Genomic DNA, 24,406 nt, shown 5'->3' with positions numbered 1-24,406 from the left:
CCTATATTGTAATTTATCTGTAATTTGTAATGATGTTTTTGCTGCTGCTTCATATACTATACAACCATAATCTATTGCTGATCTCATAAGAGCTCTATATATATTCAATAATGACTGCTTATCAGCCCCCCAATCATTCCCAGCCACTGCTTTCATGAGATTTATTACTTTCTTACATTTTGTTTCTAGCTGCTTAATATGCGTTTTCCATGTATATGAACGATCTAGCCATAATCCTAAATACTTGAATTCATCTATTCTTTTTATAGGTTGATCATATAACTTTATCTCTCCTATATCAATATTCCTTTTATTAGTAAAAATCATATAACAGGATTTACTTACCGACAATTTAAATCCCCATTCATATGACCATTTTTCTATTTTATTAACAGCTCTTTTAATATTTTTTGCTAAATGTGTGACATTCCTTCCCCTCATCCATATAGCTCCATCATCTGCATAAAGTGCTGATTTAATGCATTCATCTAGATTTAAAAATATATCATTAATCATAATGTTAAAAAGTAAAGGACTAATTACACTTCCTTGAGGAGTGCCGTTTTCTACTTTAAAATCTCTTGAATATTCATCCCCAACTTTAACTCTAATTTTCCTTTCTGTAAAGAAACTTGCTATCCAGTTATACATTCTTCCCCCTATTCCCATATTTTCCAACTTTATCAATAAACCTTCCCTCCACATTGAGTCATACGCTTTTTCAATGTCAAAGAATACTGCTACTATCAATTCTTTCATTTTTAATCCTTTTTCTATATCATTACTAATTCTCACTAATGCATCCATAGTAGACTTTCCTGTTCTGAATCCACATTGATAACTACTTATTATCTGCCTCTGCTCTAACATATACCCCAATCTTTTTACTAATATTTTCTCCATCCATTTACATAAGTGAGATGTCAATGCTATTGGTCTGTAATTATTTGGATCTGAAGAATCTTTTCCTGGTTTATTAAATGGGAGGATTATTGCAGTTTTCCATTTCTTTGGAACTTCACCTTCTCTCCAAATTTTATTAAAAAGTCGTAGAATTAATTTTAACGTTGCTTCCGGTAATCTTCTAAACATTGCATAACAAAGATTATCATCTCCTGGAGCTGAATATCCAGTATCTTTAATAACTGTTTTTATTTCATTCATACTTATTTCTTCATCTAATGCTGAAACCGATCTATCTTTCTTTTTATAACGCATTCCACAGTCTTCTCTAGATTTCCAAATAAGGAAAAACTGCAGCTCCGTGTGGGCGTTCCTACTCTTCGTCACTAGCAAATGTTTGCAACCATTTCTTCATGATCCTCCCTGTTGTGACTTTAGCATCAGCTGCTTTTCTCTTTCCTTGGTGACTTTTTTTGTGTTTATTCCTGATTTCTTGAATGAGCGATTTGTGGTAAAGAAAGGTTTTTTAATCTGGGGGTTAACTGGCTAACTTGAAGTGAGTCATGTTACTTTTGACTGTGGCAAATCTGAATATTTCTTTAAACATTGCCATAATTTTCTTTCTTTTTCAAGTTTTTTCTGTAGTTCCACTATTTGCCTCTTGAGCTTATTTTCTTTCTCTTCTGGACTTCTTCCTAGCCACAGAATGGTGAAAACAAAACACAGAAATAAAAGTTGATCTGGGCATGGAAATGTAAGTCATTTTTTCTCCTGCCCTCCCTGTTTCCAAAGTGACATTGGGTAAATGACACTTCTATAACACTGTTAACCACATATTGCCCTAACCTTGAACATCCTGGCTGTGAAGGCTGCTCTGGCTCATCTCTCTGATCTGGACTCTGTGGTGGAGTGCTAAAGTTCCTGAGGACTTCTTTCCTCTCCTTGCTCCTGTGGTTAGCTGCTCTCCACATTTTTCTTTTCTTACGCTGTTCTCTTTCAATCAGTTCTTGAATTACCCTTCCTTCCCTGCCTCTACATTCATTCTCCGTCTCTCACTCTGCAGGTTTCTCTCCCTTCTTTCAGGATCAGCTTTAAGGCGTTCCTGATACATTCTCTGTCTTTCTGCTGCTGTTGTTGGTACCATCTTACTCACAGCTTTAACATAGAACATAAATCACATTCAGCATGCATACAGTATAAAAATGTTGATAAAATATAATAATAATCAATCTAAACAATTGGACAACTTAACAAACAAAGCAGTAAAATCTGAACCCATCACAATCTTAGAACCCCGTTACAATCAAACCCATAACGGGGTTGAGATTTTTGCATAAAATGGCTACAAGGAGTTTTCTATCTTCTTTTTATGTAACAGTGTTGAGTCATTTAGTTTGACGATATCACAGGATAAATGACCAAATTGGAGGAAAATATGCAGCAACTTGCCTGTCTCTGTGGTCCAGTTGTCCAAAGACTTCAGTGCTGTCACTTCCTGATGTGTGTACAGTTGTGGATCACACCATTCTATTTTTGAGGGTGAGATAATTTGTGTAACGGGGTTGAGGGGTGACCCAGGGACACAAGTCATGTGATCTTTAGTTAATATTTAATGATTCATTTTGAAAAATACATCAATACCAGCAAAAGAGCATAAATAGATGTAAACATTTATTGACTTTTAAAATAGTTTTTGTTGGTATTTCCAAAGTTAACCTTCATCATGACCACAAAGGACATCACAAAAGAGGGGGGGAGCAAAGGAAAAAAGTTAATAATTTTTATACTGCATTGAAGAATGCATTTCAATGTATATGGGAAGCTGTTTAAATATAAAGTTTAGAAACACAACAGATAAAATGCACCTGAAGAGGTTAAAGGGACTCAAAATGAGCCATTTCTGTGGAATGACTCTTTTATACATAGTTTCATGTTGTTTTTTAATCTCTGAGAGAATAAAGTCATGTTCACTCTAACCTGACCAGCAGCTGTCATGTCACTGTGTGAGGAATCGGCACCTTGCAGCTGCAGACGCCCTGCTTGCTGTGAGAAGAGGCTGCAGCCCTGCACACTGCACAGAGAGGCTGAAGGAGACGAGGAAAGGCCACGAGGAGGTTCACCTCTGGCTCTCTCTAATGGACCAGTGTGGGGGATCCACTCTACATGCTGATTGTCTAACAGAATTAGTGCTGCTTTTCCAGCAGTACCAACTCTGAGCGGTGGCTACGGTCAGTCACACCAAGGCAAGGACAGGCTTTTCTGTTTCAGGACGAACCGCTCTGGAGCTCCAACTGTTTTCCTTTTTCTTTCTATCTGCACTTAACGTCTAGGTATTCCAGGTTGGCGGAGCAAAGGCTTCTGGGAGCTTTAGCAGCTGTGCACCAGCTGTTGTGAATGTACATTATTAAGCCTCGGACTTGGATGCAGTCCGATTTGAGCAGGGGCTTTCCTCACATTTGCAGTGGGTTCTGCTGCTGGCTTTCCAGCAGCATCTGGGGTTCGCTTCCTCGTACAGGCTGTGGAGAAATACAACACGGCTGTTTTTGGCACGCAGGATCCTTCCTCCTGCATCTGTTTATGAGGTTAAGACAGCAAACTTAACTCTGATTTGCTCAGACATGTTCCCCGGGCGACGAGAGTCCTCTCCAGACGCTGGCCTGTGTGTTCTTTCAGGCCCGTGCAGGGCCCATGGCCCGAAATGGTTTCCTGGTCTGCTCCAGGACAAGGTGGTATTAGAGAGAGGCTCTGAGAAGGTCTGAAGAGAATCTGAAGAGATAAGTCTCAGAAGTGTGCTGTGACTTTATCTGTGGGGAGCGGTCACAGCTGGCCTCCTGCTGAGAGAAAGGCAGTCCCAGCTGACTCCCTCTCACTTGTGGCTGTGTGACCAGAATTTCAATCTGATTCAGTCAAACCATTTTGATGACCATGGCGGTAATATCACAACAGTGCTGACCTTAGGGCTGGAATCTAGAGCTTTGCTTCCTGCGTATTTTCACCCAGCCAGCCTGGTTAGTCGCCTGCTGCTTGGAGACCACCATATGTGGTCACGTTCCAGCCTGCTTCAAATCCTCCACCATCATCCCTGTTCCTAAGAAGCCAAGGACCACAGGACTTAATGACTTTAGACCCGTCGCTCTGACCTCTGTGGTTATGAAGTCCTTTGAGCGTCTTGTGCTCTCACACCTTAAAGAAATCACCGATCTCCTCCTGGAACCCCTCCAGTTTGCCTACAGAGCCAACAGGTCTGCAGACGACACTGTCAACCTGCCCCTTCACCACATCCTCCAGCACCTGGACTCTGCAGGAACCTACGCCAGGATCCTGTTTGTGGATTTCAGCTCTGCCTTCAACACCATCATCCCAGCTCTGCTTCAGGAGAAGCTCTCCCAGCTGAATGTGCCCGACTCCACCTGCAGGTGGATCACAGACTTCCTGTCTGACAGGAAGCAGCAGGTGAAGCTGGGAAAACATGACTCTGACTCACAGATCATCAGCACTGGTTCCCCCCAGGGCTGTGTTCTTTCTCCTCTGCTCTTCTCCCTGTACACCAACAGCTGCACCTCCAGTCATCAGTCTGTCAAGCTCCTGAAGTTCCTGACGACACCACTCTCATCGGACTTATCTCTGATGGTGCAGAGTCCGCCTACAGGTGGGAGGCTGACCATCTGGTGACCTGGTGCAGGGAGAACAACCTGGAGCTCAACGCTGTAAAAACAGTGGAGATGGTTGTGGACTTCAGGAAGAACTCAGCCCCAGCTACCCCCATCACCCTCTGTGACTCCACCATTGACACTGTGGAGTCTTTCTGCTTCCTGGGAACTATCATCTCCCAGGACCTAAAGTGGGAGCTGAACATCAACTCCCTCACCAAGAAAGCCCAGCAGAGGATGGACTTCCTGAAGAAGGCAGCTGAAGAAATTCAACCTGCCAAGGACAATGATGGTGCAGTTCTACTCCTCCATCATTGAGTCCATCCTCACCTCCTCCATCACCATCTGGTACGCTGGTGCCACCGCCAAGGACCAGGGCAGACTGCAGCGTGTCATCCGGTCTGCAGAGAAGGTGATTGGCTGCAATCTTCCATCTCTCCAGGATCTGTACGCCTCCAGGACTCTGAGGCCTGCAGGGAAGATTGTAGCTGATCCCTTCACCCCAGTCACAGACTATTTCAGTCACTTCCCTCTGGCAGGAGGCTGCGCTCCATCAGGACCAGAACCTCACGCCACAAGAACAGTTTTTTTCCATCTGCTATCAGCCTTATGAACAAGGCCAAGAGCCGCCTGTGACACTGGACACTGCCTCTCCCCCCCGTTCAGGACTTACAAGCTTCTGCGTTACATTAACCCACAGTTTACTGTGTATATAGCTTCTGTGTATATATCCATTTTATTTTTATTTTATTGTATTTTTATTTTTTGTCTGCAACATCAACACCAAGTCAAATTCCTTGTAAGTGCAAACCTACTTGGCGATTAAACTTGATTCTGATTCTGCAGCCCAGCAGCTCCTCTTCCACTCCCAGCTCAGCTTCTTTTATGGTGGACAGGTTAGTGGTTCTGGAGGCTACGGCAGCTATCCAGGAGTTTACTACAGCAGCGGTACTAGAGGTGTTGACAGCGGTTCTACTTATTGGGTCCAGCAGGGAGCTCCAGACAATAGCAGCCTTCATCAGTCTGCAGAGAAGAGCAGGGAACTTCATCTAATATTCCAGCGGTGAGGACCAGCCGCTCTTCACTCCTGTAGATGAAGAGCATCAAGCGTACGCTTTCAAGTCCAAGTCTGGCTACAACCGTAAGCAGCTGAGCTTCTTTTAGTTCTTCTACAACAGAACCAATAGTCCAACAGCCAGCAGTGTTCCCCATCCTGGGAAGAACCTCAGCATCCAGACAGAAAGGGAAGCGAGGCTCTCTTCACTGTATTACTCTGCTGGCTGGTCTGACAGAATCTTGTAGGAGAAAAAGGGGGTGATGTGGAGCGGTGGAAGAGAGAGAGACAGCTGCTGAAGTCATGACAGCGATGCCACAAAAAGGCTGTGCAGCAGCACCCAATACAATGAGTCAATTGATTAAAGACAAAAGCGGAATCCCACAGGTCATGAGTGCAGCTTGTACCGTGCAGGGCTGAGGGAACGGTCCGGGGTTATACCGTGTACCGTTGCATCCCTAGTGTTTGTTGCAATGGGCTACCACAGCCCACAGTGCAGCAGCAGACTGGCCTCCTTCAACTTTGGGGTTGGTTCGCCATCAAACTCTGGTCCTTGATCCGTTCATGTGCTGGAGTAACCCAACAAAAGCTGTAATAAAGTATCAGAAGGTTATGGCTGGATTCATATACATCCCATTTGACTGTAACTGTATATCAATAGAATTATTTTTGTTAACAATTCAAATATCACAAATAAAATGTTTCTAAACACATTTTGTGGTACTCATTTTTTTCCTGTACTGCACCTTTAAGGATGTAAATATGTTGGTGATGATTTTCAGTCATCCAGGTCATGATCCTGGAACCCTGATTGGATTTATAGCACTCAGAAATACAGGGTTTCTTGAATAAATCGTAGTTGCTGTATGGTAATTCAGGGTTTCTTAACCTTTTTAACCTCATGGCCCAACTTTTCCTGTCCAAATGGGCCCATTTATAATATCAACAGTCTCATGGGTTACCAAAATGGTTGCACTTCCAATTGATTTATATTAAATATCTTGCACAATGCTAATAAGTGTTCTGATATCCGTATCCAATCCAAGAACAAATAACACACAATGATCAAAAAAAGAAACCAACATACTTTGATACTCACAAGAACATTTGTTTTTCAAGTTTGTATAAACCTGCACATACAGATTGCATCCTGGCCTAGGATTAAGTGAAAGAACTGAAATTGTGATATCATCCAGCCCTACGTTGTATGTTTCGTTTCTAGGTGACGCCTTAACTTTGAAGGCTTAAGTGCTTCGTTGGATAGCATCAGTCCACACTCCACACATTGTGCTCTGGGCTCTTTGTCGTTACCTCCATTAACAAAGCCAAACTAATAAATTCAGGATTCTACTTGTGCGAATGTTTCCTCTTTTTTGGATGGGAAAGGTAATCGCTTTCGTCATAATGTTTATGTTTTAAATACGTCTCCCATTTTCAGGCATGGCAGTTCTTCTTCTTCTTGCGGACCTCTAAGTGCCACTGGCGGCCCAACTGTGGGCCGGGGCCCCGTTGTTAAGAATGGCTGTTCTAGTCGTCTGATGTCCTCCCTACATCTTCTTACGTGACAAAAAATTTACTCTATTGGCCCTAGTCTTAGAAAACTGATGAAGTCTTCTTTCTTTTGGCTCTGAATCTCACTTATTTAATAAGCTGTTTTCTACCCCCAACTAAAGAAGCCACATCTGGATTCTTCTCTTCCTGATGGCTATAGACCCATCTCCAACTTCCCATTTCAATCACAGATCCTTGAAAATGTAGCTGAAAAACTGAATCACTTTCTGGCAGATATGGACATCATTAATACTTTTCAATCTCTTTTCTGAATATTAAACTCTTTAAATAAATGACCCACTGCAATGAAAAGGTGCCTTCTTAGAAGCCCCAGGGTTCATTTACCCTGCTAAACCAACTCCTGGAGTTTTAAATCCTGGGGCTATCAATGGAAAAGGGGCCATTATTGCATTTAGGCAGCTGGACTTTTCACAGTGGAAGAGGTGTGGCATTTATTCACTGTTAAACTATTTAAAGCTACTAAGTTGCAGGTTCAAAAACTCAAACAAATAAAGAAGCAATCTATAAAAACATAATATATTTAAAACAAATAAGACTTCAACAGCTAAAATTTCCAACTGAGTCAAAATCCAGAAAAATTATTTTTGGGAGAAGATTAGAAAGGAAAAGATGAGTCGGCATGCCTGATATGTAAAGATCAATAATTCAATAGTTGTTGTGCGATGATGGAGGAAATGAGGTCACCTCTCCGCTCTGCTGCTGTTAAAATGTTTGACCCAAGTCATACATTTTAAAGGCAAAGGTACCAAACAATCAAAAAATATAAGGAAACTTCTGACCTTCAAGAAAGTAGTAAAACAATGTCTGACAAAAGGTCATTAATTATTCAGCCATTTACAGAACAGAAATAATTGTGGCAATCCTGATTAAGCTAAAACAGCAAAGGTTTTATTTAGATTTTGTTTAGGGGACTCACAGGTTAACTAATTAAGCAATCACATTCAGAAAAAAAAAACATCCTTCCTAAGGAGAAAAAAAACAGAACTTACATAAATCTCTCTACCTAGGAGGGTGGGCCTAGTGATTAAAGCAACAAGCATAGACTGAGAACACACCTATGCTACAGGTCATTCTGAACAAATGCAGCACAGTGACAAAAACTTGTAAAGATTTGAGAAATCTAAAAATTACATACTAGAGATATGCTGAAAAAACTTGAAAGTAAAAACTGTTGCCTTTAATGACAACAAACATCTCACAGAAAACTAGAGCTGTGCAGTTTGACTTAGTATTTCTAGCAGAGCCATTTCCCTCATGTATGGATTCTCATGTGTGTGTTAAAGGTTGCTTTATGTCTAAATCTTTGTCCACATACATCACAACAATAAGGCTTCTGTCCTGTGTGGATCCTCATGTGTTTGTTCAAATTTCCAGCTTCGCTAAATCTTTGTCCACATACATCACAACAATAAGGCTTCTGTCCTGTATGGATTCTCATGTGTTTGTCTAAAGTTCCTCTTTCATTAAATCTTTTTCCACAAATATCACAACAATAACGCTTCTGTCCCGTGTGGATTCTCATGTGTGTGTTTAAATTTCCTTTTAGCCTAAATCTTTGTCCACATAGATCACAACAGAAAAGCTTCTGTCCTGTATGAATTCTCATGTGTTTATTCAAAGTTGTTTTGTGGCTAAATCTTTGCCCACATAGATCACAACAGAAAGGCTTCTGTCCTGTGTGGATTCTCATGTGTCTGTTTAGATTTGCTCTTATGCTAAATTTTTGTCCACACAGATCACAACAGAAAGGCTTCTGTCCTGTGTGAATTCTCATGTGTGTGTTTAAAGTTCCTTTTTCACCAAATCTTTGTCCACATTGATCACAACAGAAAGGCTTCTGTCCAGTATGGGTTCTCATGTGTGTGTTTAAATGTGATTTTTGGGTAAATCTTTGTCCACATTGATCACAACAGAAAGGCTTCTGTCCTGTGTGGATTCTCATGTGTTTGTTTAAATGTGATTTTTGGGTAAATCTTTGTCCACATAGATCACAACAGAAAGGCTTCTGTCCCGTGTGAATTCTCATGTGTTTGTTTAAACTTGTTTTTTGTCTAAATCTTTGTCCACATTGATCACAAGATAAAAGCTTCTGTCCTGTATGGATTCCCATGTGTGCTTTTAAATTAGAGTTTCGGTTAAATCTTTGTCCACATAGTTCACAACAGAAAGGCTTCTCTCCTGTGTGGATTCTCATGTGTGTGTTTAAATCATATTTTCCCATAAATGTTTTGCCACAGTCTTCACAGCTAACCTTCCCTCCTTTCTGTACTTTCCTTCGTGAATCCACATTTTTCTTCTTTGTAGGACATTTCTTATATCCAGAGTCTGACAAGTGTTTCAGCTCAGAGAGAGGGTGCTCTACATCACTGTCCTCTTCATCCTCCTCAGTGTCTTCAGCCTCTGAAGAAGTGGAAACATCTCCATGATCTTGTATCCTGGTGGATTCTTCTCCATCATTCTCTTCTGGAAGCTGTCTGCCTTTAATCTGTTCTGGATAAAGCTGTGAGAGCAGCAGAGACTGTTCATCATCCAGACTCTTAATGGGAGGAGCAGAAACTGGAAACCTGATGGCATTAATCACCTCCTTCCCATTGAGCTGCTCTCCTGGCAGACTGATGTAGACTCCCTCCTGTTCTTCCTGGATGTGGGGGGGCTTTGGGTCATGCAGGTCATCAGGAGGTCTGTGGTCTATAGAAGCTTGTTTAACAATCAGGTTCTTAACATCTGCAGGAAACATTGAAACACATTATGCATTTTAGAAAGTATTTTGATCTCAGCCTACCATTTTAACCTCGGAATATCCATTGAGCGGACCGGCTTTGTTGCTAACCAAAGTCAGTTTTTTAGTGCATTGACCACACAAAATTGGCCAGTAAGCACAAATTTAATCAAATGTAAAAGGCACACCAGATTGTAAGGTCAACATCAACTTTTGAGAAAATGTAAGGATTTTAAGTGCACCTTATAGTACAAAAAATACGGTAACACAACAAAAAAAGACTTAATGCCAAAACCACGGTTAATGGAGACGACTTTTGTGCAGATGATTTATTTTGTAAATTTTATTCTATTTAACTTGTTTACTTCTATTCAGTAAACTAATAGAATCCTGTTCTGTTAAATTTTATAAATATGTTCAAGTTCAATAATATGTAAGAAAACAACTATGTTTGCTTTTTCAGCCAGTATTCAACAAAGGTGGCACAAAAAACTGTTAAAACATAAGGATGGGTATCTTATAAAATTTAGCGTATTGTAAAAAAATAACTACATGTTATGCTGGTGAAGATTTGTTTTTTTAACTTTTTTGAAACTACATGTTATATAAAGACCCTGTTGATACAAGAAAAAGTTAGTGGGTCAATTTCACTGTCATGGTAACTGGATCCTGGAAGAGCAGATTCAGTCAACTGCGACTTATTTTTAACAGACCAGAAATCTAGACATGGAAGTAGAGATGTTTTACTTTTGTTAAGAAGTATAAGAGGAGTGTCGACACTTTATTCTCTTTATTGTCTTTATTTATCTAAATAAGTAAATAGCTCTGTGGTTGTTTCCAGATTTCTGAAATTGTTCTGATGGTCACTCCGTCTGTTGCCACCAAAAACTCCACCTTCCAGAGTCAATTCTGGCTCTCTGCTTTATTCTTGGAAAATCTTTGTTACTAGATAGACCAGCATGAATGGATCAAATGAAACAGACCCCAAATGTACAAATAATACTAAATAAAGTAATAAAGTAGATTTGAGTTCTTACCGGTATTATTAGGCTCCGGTTTTTAGAATGAAGAACTGCTTTTTTACTTTATTTTATTAAAGAGTAGCACTCATGAAGAGTGCCTCAAGGCTCAAATCTTGGCCTCTTACTCTTCTGTCTTTTTCTGTCCGTTTGGGTTCGGTTATAAGAAATCAGTATTTAGCTTTCTTTTTTTAAAGGCAGAAAACAGTCAGACTTTTATGACTCTAAAAAGGAAAATAGCTGCTCTAAAAACAAACTTCTCAAAGGCATTGCAGAAAGCATGGATGTCAAAGTTTCTGTGGGACCTTAAAGTCAGTATCTGACACACGCTGCTACTGACCTGAGTATAAGACTTGAGAATAATCTTAACTTTGATGCTGAGCTAAAATCTGTGCTCCAAACTGAGAAACCTGACTAAGGATTTTAATCTATACTTTAATTACAACTTGCTTAGATTGCTGCACTGCACTTTACTCTGGGCTTAATAAAACTCCAGTGGCTTGGCTGCAGCTGCTCCAAAATGCTGCTGCTCTTCTTTTAACTGCTACCAGAAAATAAAAGCATGTTTTTCCAGTTTTAGCAGCGATTCATTGGCTACTGGTTGACATTAAAATTGATTTTAGAATTCTTTTATCTATTTTAAATGTCTTCATGGCCTTGCTGTCTACTATGTGTCAGAGCTGCTTCATCTGCACGCTCCCTCTCATATGCTCAGGTCTGCAGATCAGTTTTTATCAGTCACCTGTGGTGCCATCAAGCCATGGAGGTAAAATCAGACTGAGTTGGAATCAAAGAAGTTTGTTCCTTTTACAGGCACCAAGGAACTGCCCCCCCCCCCCCCCAGCTTGATCTAAGCTAAGTGTGCAGTCTTTGTTCTGCAGAAGCAGACGCTGCAGTAAAAGAATGCATCTATGCTGAAGCATGTGATTTTTCTCCTCAGCTGCTGCAGGAAAGCTGACTCCAGACGGAGCGCAGAGGTCTGCCTTTAGCAGCCAGGCCAAGCTGAGAGGAGGAGCTGATGTGAAATGGCCCACTGCAGCCCACTCACAGGCCCCACAGGAGCAGCTAGGCCAGCCCAGCTGAGAGGAGGCCCACTTCTCCATGCTGCAGCCCCCATTTGCCCTGCTGCAGCCCTGCACAGCTGACTTTTCTACAGCCTAGGACCCGCAGCTGCCCTCTAACAGCTACGTTTCAGCTAGCCGCATGACTGCATGCTGCTGAGCAGACAACCAGCTTTTCCTTGGAGGAAAACTGTTTCCACTGGACGCCCAAAGTCAATCTGATTGCCACTCAGCTTCAGCCACTCATTGCCTTTGTCAGCCTCTGATAGCTGTCTCTTTGCTACACTTTGCTTTATGTAGCAGGGATTCAGGCAATGCATTCAAATGCAGAAAGCCTTTCAGAAAGGTCATTTGTTGTACCGAACACATTTAACCACAGTTGTTAATCACTGTCTTTAAAAAAGCTTCTTATTCTGACAGCCTGCTTCACAAATGTATAAACAATGGAAGAACAAATGTTCATGTGGAGGGAGGGGCAATATTTAGTCTGATAGGAAGCTGATGAATCCAGAGAGTTTTGGCCTTTAGCTGCAACACAGGACACAGAAACAAAGTAAAGCAATCCTTACTGTTGATAGGAGCAGCAGTTAATGGAAACCTGCTATCAGTCTCCTCCTTCACAAGGAGCTGCTCTCCTTCCTGACGGGCCCCGGGTTCCTCCTGTTCCTCCTTTATGTGGAGGGGCTCTGACTCCTGCTGCTCCCCCTCAGGACTCTGTTCTTCAGGAGCCTCTTCTTTAACATCTGCAGCCAACACTGAAACACATTACATGCTTTATCAACAACTAGATCTTTACAATGTTACAACGATGGTCTTTAGTGTCATTCTGCTGTAGAGATTCAATGTGATTATTCTGGTAAAAGTGTGAGACCCTCACAAAGAGTGAAATAGTTTTTATTTTACTTGAAAATGAAAATGCAAGTGAAAAGTATTTTAATGTACTGTAATGGTTATTCAGCCAAATAATATCAGTAGAAATCCGCTGTAGATCGCTAGGATGAGAAACGGAACCTTTCTGTCATAGTCCGTGTTTCCAGGTGCTCCCTCCCCTCAGAGGAGTTTTGGGAACGAAAGAGAAAGGTTCGGTGTTCTTGATCCTGTGATCATTCACTCTGTTTTTCAGGTTAGTACAACGTGAAAACAACCTCAACTTATCCCTTAAGATTCAATAGTTTATGTGAAGTTACTGGGAGACCGTTTATGACATTCTTGAGTGCTTTAGATCGAGTTTTAGACACTATAAAAAGTCCGCGATGTTCGCGGGTTGTGCTGTTGTTATTGCCATGGCAACGGGCGGCTTTGTGACACTGAAGATGGCGCCGTCCACCACATGTACTAAACACAGAGAGATGGTTGTTTATATTCATCTACAATATTACTACTGTTGGTTACCTGATTACTTGACAACTGTATTTTATTAGGTGAAGGGTTTTGTTATCTTTACATTTATTATAATACTTTAATATTTCTTCTCTTTACATTTCCAAATATTTGTGTTTAAGGGTTTACTGTACACTATATGGTTTATGAAGATAAGTGAGCCTTTAGTACACTTATTGTTGTTGGAATGGTTTGAACATATTTGTTATTTTCCATTTTTATTCCCCATTTGCAATGATGTCAATACGTTTTGAAAAGACATATAGAGTATTCTGAGCAGCTTTAAGCTAAAGAAAATGAAAGTGAATTCATATTGCACTATAGTTGTGATTAGCAGCACTATAAAAACTGCACTGGCTAACAGTATTATTTGTACTATTTAATGGCAGCTATATGGGACTAGTACCTATACAGAGAGTGCCCGTGGATATATATTTCAATGTGAAATGATGATGGGTTTAGGTGTTTATTGAAGTCAAAGCGTGATACTGAGTGTGAGAGGAACTAATGTATTTTGACAGTTATATGGTTATGTTGAATATAACAATAGCTTTATGCACTCTAAAAAATGATTCACAGGCTTAGTAAAAATCATAGTAAAAAATAGCTATATTAACTTTATAAAATCTCTTAATATCACTTAAGTGATTGTTTGAGTTGTACATACCAAAATAAATGTCTAGAAATTCTACAGTTAATTTTGTGTCCAATTTACAACTATGATTTAGGTTTATCTCACAAAATGAAATTAGTATGTGCTTAACAAATTATTTTTTTTAGATATTGTTTATATATTTATGTAAATTTAAAACAAAATATTTGGGTAAAGATTACTTTTACTGATTATTTTCAAGAACTACAAATATTACTTATTGTAACTTAATATTATTTCAACTTAATCAACTACTTAACATTGTGAGTAATTTACGCGGCAAATTGACGCTAATCGTGCGGCCTCATGGGAAATCTGCCTTTCTGCCTTGGCAACAAGTGGCAGCCTGCGGCCGGCCAGAAGGAGAGACACCGTCCGACACATCACTTGGGAGATTACCGTGGTAAGTGTCCAGCTAGTAAAGGTTAATGAAATATTAATCATGTATTGCTCATTAACATTTTATAGGGAGTAATTTTCTGAGTACTACTGTCGTAGCCATGCTTTCATATGTAAGTTACCGTTGCAGGGTTGTGTAAGGTACTTAACGTTAAAGCTAACGTAACTTTAGTCGACAGGGAATTCAGCCAACGATAACAGTAGCACGACCAACTAACTAATAAAAGTACTAAAATACTAAAATATGTTTTTATATTTGGATAACGCGCTGCGAAAACTTTCTCGACTTCACAGTGCCATATTAAATAAAGGGGGGGGGGGGGGGCAGCGCGCGCGCGCACATTGGGCAGACAGCATGTGCAGGCTAACCTGACTTCCGCCAGATGTATGTCGCTCCGCCTAGCTTCACTTACATACATCTGGGACCTCTCCATACGGGCCTTATTGCATATGCTTGGTTAAGCCACTTGTCTGTCATCTTTATCGACGTCAGGGTTTCCCGCAGCGCTATCTTCGCGAGGTGGCCGCCTCGCCAAGATAGCGCTACCGCTTCGCCAACATTCCAAAAAATAAAAATAAAAAATGTGACGTCAACACGCGGTTTGTTGTTCGCGCGTGCGTGAATGGCAGGGAAAAAACACATGGATACCCCCCGCTCCGCGGAAGCCGTGTCGTCCCCCCAAGCTGCGGGAAACACTGGACGTGCTATTTCAACCACTCACACCGAAGCTAACCCGTGATTCTGTGAGAGCGACGTAGGAAAAAAAAATTTTTTTTAATGTGTTTGCGGCTCTAGTGGCACGCGTTTTATTGACAGTGAGCTGACAGGAAGAGGGGGGAAGACAGGCGGCAAAGAGCCGCGGGTCGGAGTCGATCCCGGGCCAACTGCGTTAAGGACTAAAGGCCTTCTAATATGGTTCGTGCTAACCGCTAACCGCTCCGGGGCGCATCCGCGTCTGCGCGTCCGCTGCAGACGCGGACGCGCCCCGGAAAATTATTATTATTATTATTTTTGTTTTCAGTGGGATATGGTTAAGTGTATAGTAACTTTGCTGTTTTACATTTTACTGTTGCTGCTATAGATGCAACATTTACTCATATTTAAAATGTTAATCAATTCTAAAACTGAAAACTAAAACTTTTTTATTTTTAGATCTATAATTATTTGTACTGGACTGGTATTGCTAAAGAACCGGGCAGATTAGAGTAAGCACAAGTTAAATATAAAATCATAATGAAAACGCATACTGTTTAGTCAAATAATATCAAATTGTGCATGCATGTTGACATTTTGCTCAACATCTGCAACTAGGATAATGCATGGTAATTTTTCTCCAGTTTGTCTCCAGTAGTTTCATTTTAAATAATTGTTCAAATTAGGGTTGGGCCAGTTAATGCCATTGTCCATCTGCGATTGAGGCATTGTGATTGTAAAAGATTTGGGTACAGATACTAATGGCTAGAGCAAGAGAAGGTGAATTTTATTGATCATGTTTCATTTGTTTCACAGCACCAACACAGCTGAGGTTAAGAAGCTGAACAAAGACCACAGTACGGCAAGTACATTTTATCTATTTATTACAAAGTTTCAGGAGAATTAAATGTATAGCCTTAGGATCGAGGATCCCAACATATTCATTTGGTTTACACAAGCTCAGAAAGACAGTAAATAAGAAGAGTGAGTTGTAAGGGGTGGGTGGTATGACCAAAATTCCATTTCACAATATGACTGTTATGTCACGGTAACAATATATTTCTCAATATAGTTATTTATGTATAGTTATCCTCGAAATAAACCCAAATACTTTACAAATGAAAAGTACTTTTAGTTGAACTGCCAACTACTGATTGATGTTAAATATAGCTCATTGGCGCAATTAAACCTTAAAGGGTTGCTGAATAATTGCTTTACTTCATCAATCAGTTTATAATATCTGAATAGTTTATATTGAACTATAATATTAATAATTTAGTTAATTCCTTATAATTTGGTAGGATATTAGTAATATGTTTAAATGTGTTCCCATGCAAATTTTTGCCATGTCTGCTTATTATATTGTATTATACTTATTTTTATACTATTTTAAGTGGCGTGTTTAAGTTATCTATTTCTCTGATATTTGGCAAACTGTCACCTAGAGCTTTAATCCACAGAACTTCATAAAGTGTCAAGTTCATCGAGTTGAGAAGTGCCTGGAAGGATAGTAGCAGTATGAACACTTAAAAACAGCTACTGTTAGTGTCCAAGTAGTTTAAATTATACACGCCTTTTACTGGCCTTTATGATAAAAATATATCATTCCAAAAATGAAATGATGTAGCATCTAATCACTCTGTTAGCACCTTATGTTAACACTATAATCTTTTTTAGGTGGCACCTTATGGGATGGCAATGTAAGCTCTGCACATTTGTGGATTCATCAAAAGGGCCACTTCTGAAGCACTATCGACTAAAACATGGTACCTTTGCTCGTGGATATACAGTACCATGTCTTCATTTAAACTGTCCTTGCTCATTTAAGACATGGGGTGGCCTACGTACACACTTGTATAGATCCCACACTTTGCAAGAAACTGAAGAGCGTGAAGTTGAACAATCTTTCAGATGTAAAATTTGTGACTCACTTTATCCTAATACACAAGAATATTTCCAACATATTAATTCCCACTTGAGAAGACATGAAACCATAGACTGTGCTTTTGCTGGATGTGATTTTAAGACGAACATATATGGGACTTATGCAACACACAGAAGTAGAAAGCACAAGTCCTATTCATGGAAAGATTTTAAGACCGATGTGATAACAAAACATCCAAATTTGACTAACAATGACATCTGCGATCCAGTGTTAGAATCACATGGACATGTGGACTTTGACACCACTTTAGAGTTGGATTGTGAAAGGGACAGTGTTGGGCGAGCTAATATAAATGAAATAGAGAGAAATATTGGTTCTTTCTTGTTAAAATTGGAAAGCATCTATAACGTGTCTGGCAAATGTGTTGATGACTTGGTGGAACAGCTTCATTTTATTTGTACATTGTCATCTCAGTATATTCCAAAGTTAGTTAGTGAAATATTCATAAAGAATAAGTGTGCTATAGATGAAGCTATTGTCAGTGAATTGGTAGACAAACTGTGTCACGCAAATCCTTTAAATGCAGCATTTGATCCTGATGGTCCCTTTTCTTCAAAGTTTAAGAGGGGAAAATATTTTAAAGAAAACTTTAGTGTAAATGAGCCGGTAGAGTATATTTTAGATCCAGAGGGGAATTGCAGCTTTCAGTATGTGCCGGTTTTACAGACCTTACAGCAATTATTGACTAATGAAGACATTGTTAACCATGTTTTGACTAAACATTCAAACATTTCACATTTGGCATCCTTCCATGATGGTAAATATTTCAAGCTAAATGAACTTCATGCTAATGAAGAGTTCAGTATTTCACTTATACTCTACATAGATGATTTTGAAATCTGCAATCCTCTTGGAACTTCACGCAAAAAACATAAAGTCACAGCAGTGTACTGGGTACTTGCAGATGTACCATCTGATCTGAGATCACAGCTAACATCTATTCATTTGGCTCTTCTTTGTAAGGTAAATGATGTAAAAAAATTTGGCTATGAAGCTGTTCTGGAACCTCTTTTGAAAGATCTCATAATATTTGAGAAGGAAGGAATTTTTTTGCCTCAGGTTGGTACAAACATCAAAGGCACTGTTTTTTGCATTTCAGCTGACAATCTTGGTGCTCATTCTTTGGGTGGGCTTGTAGAAAACTTTTCTGGACATTACATCTGTAGGTTTTGTATTGGACACCATTCGGACTATCAGCAAAAAGAAGTGCGTTCCGGAGCTTTTCCACCAAGAACAGAAGAGAACTATAATTTACATGTTCAAACTATAAAGGAAAATCCTACTCTGGTACACTGTTATGGTGTGAAGAAAGGTTGTCCCATCACCAGTAAATTAAGTTATTTTCATTTTGTAACAGGGTACCCACCAGATATTCTGCATGATCTTTTTGAAGGCATAATTCCGTTGGAATTGGCACTGTGTCTTCATGTGTTCATCCGCAAACAGTATTTCACCTTGACAGAACTTAACAATTCCATAACAAAATTTCCATACAGATGGACTGACAAAACTGATCAACCCCAGCCAATCCCAACAAATTTTGTTTTGCGCAAAAGTATAGGTGGGAACGCACATGAGAACTGGACATTATTAAGACTATTATCATTCATTATTGGGGCGAAGATACCACTGAATGATCCAGCATGGCAAGTTCTCATGTGTTTAAAAGATATTACTGAGCTTGTAGTATCTCCTATTCATACTGAGGAAAGTATTTGCTACCTAGACACACTCATATCAGAACATCGTCACAGGCTGTTGGAAGTTTTCCCAGAGCAAAAATTAACTCCAAAGCACCATTTTCTGGAGCATTATCCTGATAAGATAAGAGAGTTTGGTCCTTTGGTTAGCCTCTGGACTATGCGCTTTGAGGCAAAACATAGCTTCTTTAAGAAAGTAACTCGATACACGCACAACTTCAGAAATGTATTAATGTCACTTGCTTCAAAGCACCAAATGATGATGGCATACCATTCACAATCAAATGCTTTGAAATCTGAAATATGCATCACTAAAATATCATCTCTTCCTTTAGAGCTACTTGATATGGAAATACAGCAGTCTTTCAAGAAGGTTTATCCAACACAAACCTCTGTGAACTTGACCAATGTTGTGATGTACCATGGAACTAAATATGCTGCTGGGATGGTTTTGCCTTATGGGTCAACTGGTGGTCTGTCTGATTTTGTTGAGATTTCACAAATTGTAATTGTTGACAATAATGTTTGTTTTATTGTGAAATTACTTAACAGCTGGTATGACGAACATTTCAGGGCATTTGTGTTGGATCACACTGGAAAAATGACCCTGCTGCAGCATTATGAACTTGGTGACACGTATCCCATGACAGCATATTTTGTGGGAGGCAAACACATGGTGACACTGAAACGTCACATTGTTTGCCAATGTTAGGTTAAAAGACTGAGACTCTTGTATCTGTAACACCAACCTTAATTTGGGTTGTTTATTTTTCTGTTTTGGTCCAGATGGATTGCATTGCCTTGAAAGTTATTATAGAACACCGAAGTGAGAAGCTTACTCTATCCTCAGGAATACCCAGCACTGTGGAGGGCTTACACGAGACTGTGAAGGATACATTTGGAATCATTGACGATTTTACCCTCCATTACTTGGATGAGGACTTTGGTGATTATTTCACACTCCATTCTACCAACCAGATTCAACACAAGGGGACAATAAAAGTTGTGATTATTCCCTCAATCGTGCTTACATGTACTCCCACTGAAAACCAGACTGATGTAAGCAATTTGAATAGCAGTTCAAGCTCTGCTTCTGATACAAGGTCAGATTACCAGAATAGTGACACATCATCTTCCCAAGACACTGTAATACTAACCCCTCGTGGAAGCCCTCATAGATCATTGTGGCCAGATGATATTATTATTCCACTTTTCTCTGTGGCAACAGAGGCAGTACTGAAGAATGCCAATGAAGAATTTGGCAAAAATGGCACTTTGCTGAATAATCCTCGGATCAAGTCTGAGATTCTGGAAAAACTAGCAGACTACATGTACGGCTACACAGCTTACCCCACAGGCCTTCAGATCGGTGAGGTGGCCGAGGCTTTAGTCAAAAAGCACCCATGTCTGACTGAACCAGGGAGTCGTAATGGCTGGATTGGATGGATGTATAGTCTCAAATACAAAATGGGAAATTACAGGTCAAAGCTCAGAAGTCTTGGATTTCCTGATGTTACCTGCAATTCCCTTAAAAACAAGCACCATGAAGACAGGGCACCTGCAAAGAATATAAAGAAAGCGCGGAAAGGAGAAGTGAGTTTTCTCCCACATTATCCAGCAGGAGACAGCAGGGAACAACAAGAGCTGGACCGACAACTGCTAATTGCCGAGTCACAGAAGAAAGACTGCACTGCCGTTAAGAACTTGATGTGCAAAACCTTTGCACATAGAAGACAAGATATCATCAGCCTACAGATGAGCATCAAAGATATCATGGACAGATGGCCAGCCTTGTTTGACGTCTTGCAAGTGAGTAAATGGAATTTGTGCAGAGGTTAACACAAATAAATACAGAAAACCTGCATGTTTTACTGTTTGCTGAATTGAAATGACAATAGATTGTGTTACCAGTTCTTTCTTTGTCTTTTCTCATCTTTGTGTTTTAGGTCAGCGCAGAGTTCCAAAGGATCACCACACGCAATCTGGAGCCGAAATTCATGTCAATGTTGGACTTGTATTCTCCCAAACTGCTGTCCCTGTTCCAAGCAAAGAAGGGTGCTGCAGGCGAGCGTCATCGGGCACACATGAGTATTCTACTACAGGTACTTTCATTGCATTCCCTCTGGAGTGGAGTGAGCCAGAGGAAACTGATTTAATTTCCAGATTATCTGTGTCCTGTACTACTCTTAAGTATTTAATGACTCTATTTCAGTAATGCCTAGCTCACACTACAGGAGTTTTACACCGATTTATGCCTGATTATCTCCTCCCAAGAATCTAAGAAAAAATCTTGTCGAGGACCTTGATCGGTTTCCGATGTTTAGCACAGATTATCTGGTAATGTGAGGCGTTCAAACATCAAATCTTTCACAATATAGCCAAAGAGAGACAGGTCTTCTTACAAGGTGACGTAAATTTTGAAAATGTCAACCGCAAATTCAGCTATACGCGTTAGGTGGACAACGGAGATAGAAAAGAACGTTACTTGATGATAACTACTGTTACAGCTGCATTTCTGGTGATCAGACCTGAGGCATAAGGTTGCTACATTTCCTGCGTCTATCTTGGAATACAATAACCTATTTGATTTAAATTTTACTAAAACACAGTTCCACACTACAGTAAGTTAGCGCTATAAACTAGTTCTAACATTTTGCCAAACAACTGTAAACAATCTAGCCCTTGCTAGAACACTACTGCAAACAATTCAAAACAGTTAAAAAAACATTCCTCTAGATGTAGAACAGACAATCCCCAACCCTTTTCCCGTCCACACTCGTTTGATTTTCTTTTAGTTTTTATTCCTACAAGGAATAAATAATATTACAGCAAGTTGCCACAACACAGTATCCATTTTGTATACATGCGGTTCCCTGTGACATTGCATCACATGAGGTGGTAAATCTTGCAAGATAACCTTAAGAATATCTTGTAGTGTGTGATGCGCCACTATTTTCCTATTTTGTTTAAGATTTGAGGTAAGAAAATCTGCAAAGATTCTCCTTTATTGTGTGCTGCAACCAGATTTCAAAATCGGTTAGGATTTTAAAACTCCTGTATAGTGTGAGCGAGGCTTAGGTAATTGTATAGAAAAAACAACTATACTAGAATTATGTCTGCATCTGTATGTTCTTCTACACCATGACTGAGTTTGTTTTGTTTGTATTCTTGCTACTTGCATCTACTTTGCACCACTCCATAAATACTATTATTTTCTGCCAATGTTTCAAGTATTTATTGTTGATTTAATTGAATTTTTTACAAATCTTATTAGTTATTTAGAAAAAATTCTTTTCTGCAGAGTGGGGTATCCATTCAGCAAAAACGAGAGGTCATCATTCGATGTCTTATTGATCATCTTGGAGAAGATGCATCTTCCTTGATAAAGGACTTTCAGGTTAGTAAAATAGTTTTTAGGATTTTTAATTGCTGCTTTGTAGGTTTTTACTAATTTATTTATTGACGAATGGCCCCGCGGGGTTGCTTGCCCTTTGCTCCAGTGATCATACGAGATAAGGTCAGGCACTCTATTGATAGTAACCATGCCAATGGCTTTAGCTGTAGCCTATTTAGCTTAAGTCAAAATTATAGGCCACATAACTTTACCTGATAGGCCTTCATCTAGTTTTGCTGGTATGCTATGCCATGCGAATGCAAATTCACTCCTGCTGATTTACTATGTAGTAAACAGTAATAGATTATGGAAACTCACAAACAGTAAGGATCAGTCTATCCTCCAATGATTTGTGCTGTGCGTCGCATTCAAAGTTCAAGACAATTCACATTTGGCAGCGCAAGAAAATCATGTGATTAACCACGATAAAAAATTAATTGTTATCCACCACGTGTGTGTGTGTGTGTGTGTGTGTGTGTGTGTGTGTGTATAATTATTTTTATATATATTATAAATTACTCTCCATGAAATTTTTTTTTCGAATAAACTACCAAATATTTTGAACTCCTGTGTGAATTTTTTAACGTTGACACTCAAGTTATTACAAAAAAGTGAGCTCTAACCACTAATCTCTACGTTTGCAGAATGCTGCAAATGCACCAATTGATGTTCAAGAGGAGTTGGCTGACGAAGTTATGAAGATTTACGTGCTGCGGAATGAAGATGTGTCAGTCAATGAACCTACAGATGTAGGAATTGTGATTGAGGGCATCACTGTTCTTAGCAGTCTTGGAGATCCTAGCAGAGCCTGCTGCTATTTGTTGGGACTAACATATGCCTTGGATCTGAGATACCCCAAGAATCTCAAATACAGTTTTGAGTTTTTCCAAAAGGTACTGCTGGAGCTGGATCCTGGAAACCTTTCAAACAAGGTACAGAGACTAAAGAATTATCTGTGTACCTAACTTGCTGACTATTGTCCGACAAGATGCTCTGTTAATGCAGTAATGTTTTATTGGCAAGGTATACGTGTTCCTAACCTGGTGTAAGACTTAGCTGATGTACTGTTTTACTCTTGACACAAACAAGTCAGCTGATGTAATGTCTAAAATGAACCTGGGGTGTAATAACACATCTGTACTGAGACGACCGTTCTCTGGTATTTATTTTCATGATAATTGAATGTAAAGAGTTTTATCTCTAAACGGTTTAGCTTGTAATGCTAGTATAGGGGGCATATTATAAGTAAAAAGAAACCACTAGTTAATACCACTAACAAGGCTCAAAATAGCCCCACGCTAACACAGTAGCATAATGAGGGTCCCTAGATGCAAACCGAAGCATTGAGAACTGTGTAAGTGTAGAGACAGTTTAATAATAATAATAATATACTTTATAAGACAGTACCATCACGTGTACAGGCATAATATGCCCCCTATGCTCGTGTTATAAGCCAAACAATTTAGAGGTAAAACTCATTACATTCGATAATCATGAAAATAAATACCAGAGAACGGTTCACAATGGTATCAATGTGTTATTACACCCCAGGTTCATTTTGCACCGGAGTTCTCCTTTAATGTTAACAAAGAAAAGTTTGCTGAGCTGTTTTACTGTTTACACACACACGAGTCAGCTGAAGTATTGTTTTGTTTACTCAAGAATATTGCAATTACGACTATTCTGTTGTGTAAGAATTGTGGACATCTTTACACATGTAAACATTTGACAAATAAATGTCTAAAATTTCATATCTGTGCACTCACTTTTTTTTTAGGATATGGATGTCAAGTGTATTGTAGTTTTGAAGACAAAGGATAAATATAGTTAAAATATTAAGTACATGTAACATATTTATTTAAATAATTGATAGTAAAATATAAATTAAATTAAGGTAAATAATTAAGTAAATTTAACACATTTCCTTTGTTAAATTATAGTTATGTTTTAAGTTATATCTACTTAACATTTTGGTCATATCAACACAATTTTATTATTGGTTTTCACCAAGGGTTACTATTATATTGACTTAAGATTTTAATTAGATCTACTCAATTTTATCTGTCATTATACTATATTTAGTTATTCAGATGTACTTAATTTTTTAACTTAGATTTACCAATTTCATAAGTTACATTTACTTGATTTCCCATCTTTTAAATTTACTCAATATTTTTAAGTGTAAAAATGTTTCACCAATAAAATTGAGTTAATCCTAGTATTAGTTTTTAGAGTGTGGTTATACTGTATGTCTGTGTTCTATG

At 39.2% G+C, this 24,406-nt stretch overlaps 1 protein-coding gene across 1 annotated transcript; it reads left to right on the top strand.

Moving 5' to 3' along the window:
• Positions 1-15,217: 15,217 nt before the first annotated feature.
• Positions 15,218-23,893, top strand: LOC118559324. Its single transcript, XM_036129992.1, has 6 exons — positions 15,218-15,325; positions 15,920-15,965; positions 19,535-20,557; positions 20,695-20,850; positions 22,050-22,145; positions 22,787-23,893. The coding sequence occupies exons 3-6, from the start codon at positions 19,535-19,537 to the stop codon at positions 23,105-23,107; spliced, it is 1,596 nt and encodes a 531-aa protein (XP_035985885.1). The 5' UTR covers positions 15,218-15,325; positions 15,920-15,965; the 3' UTR covers positions 23,108-23,893.
• Positions 23,894-24,406: the final 513 nt, after the last annotated feature.

The sequence above is a fragment of the Fundulus heteroclitus genome, unplaced genomic scaffold (assembly GCF_011125445.2).
Source record: "Fundulus heteroclitus isolate FHET01 unplaced genomic scaffold, MU-UCD_Fhet_4.1 scaffold_274, whole genome shotgun sequence".
In the NCBI taxonomy this organism is placed as follows: Eukaryota; Metazoa; Chordata; class Actinopteri; order Cyprinodontiformes; family Fundulidae; genus Fundulus; species Fundulus heteroclitus.
The sequence above is the reverse complement of the archived record's forward strand: the minus strand, read 5'-3'. Positions and strand labels throughout refer to the sequence as shown.

Excerpts from the sequence above, each read along its gene's own strand:
- LOC118559324 (XM_036129992.1), top strand. The coding sequence starts at position 19,535 with ATGGATTGCATTGCCTTGAAAGTTATTATAGAACACCGAAGTGAGAAG. Across the intron at positions 20,558-20,694 it reads CCTTGTTTGACGTCTTGCAA|GTCAGCGCAGAGTTCCAAAG; the intron begins GTGAGTAAATGG and ends TTTGTGTTTTAG. Across the intron at positions 20,851-22,049 it reads ACATGAGTATTCTACTACAG|AGTGGGGTATCCATTCAGCA; the intron begins GTACTTTCATTG and ends TCTTTTCTGCAG.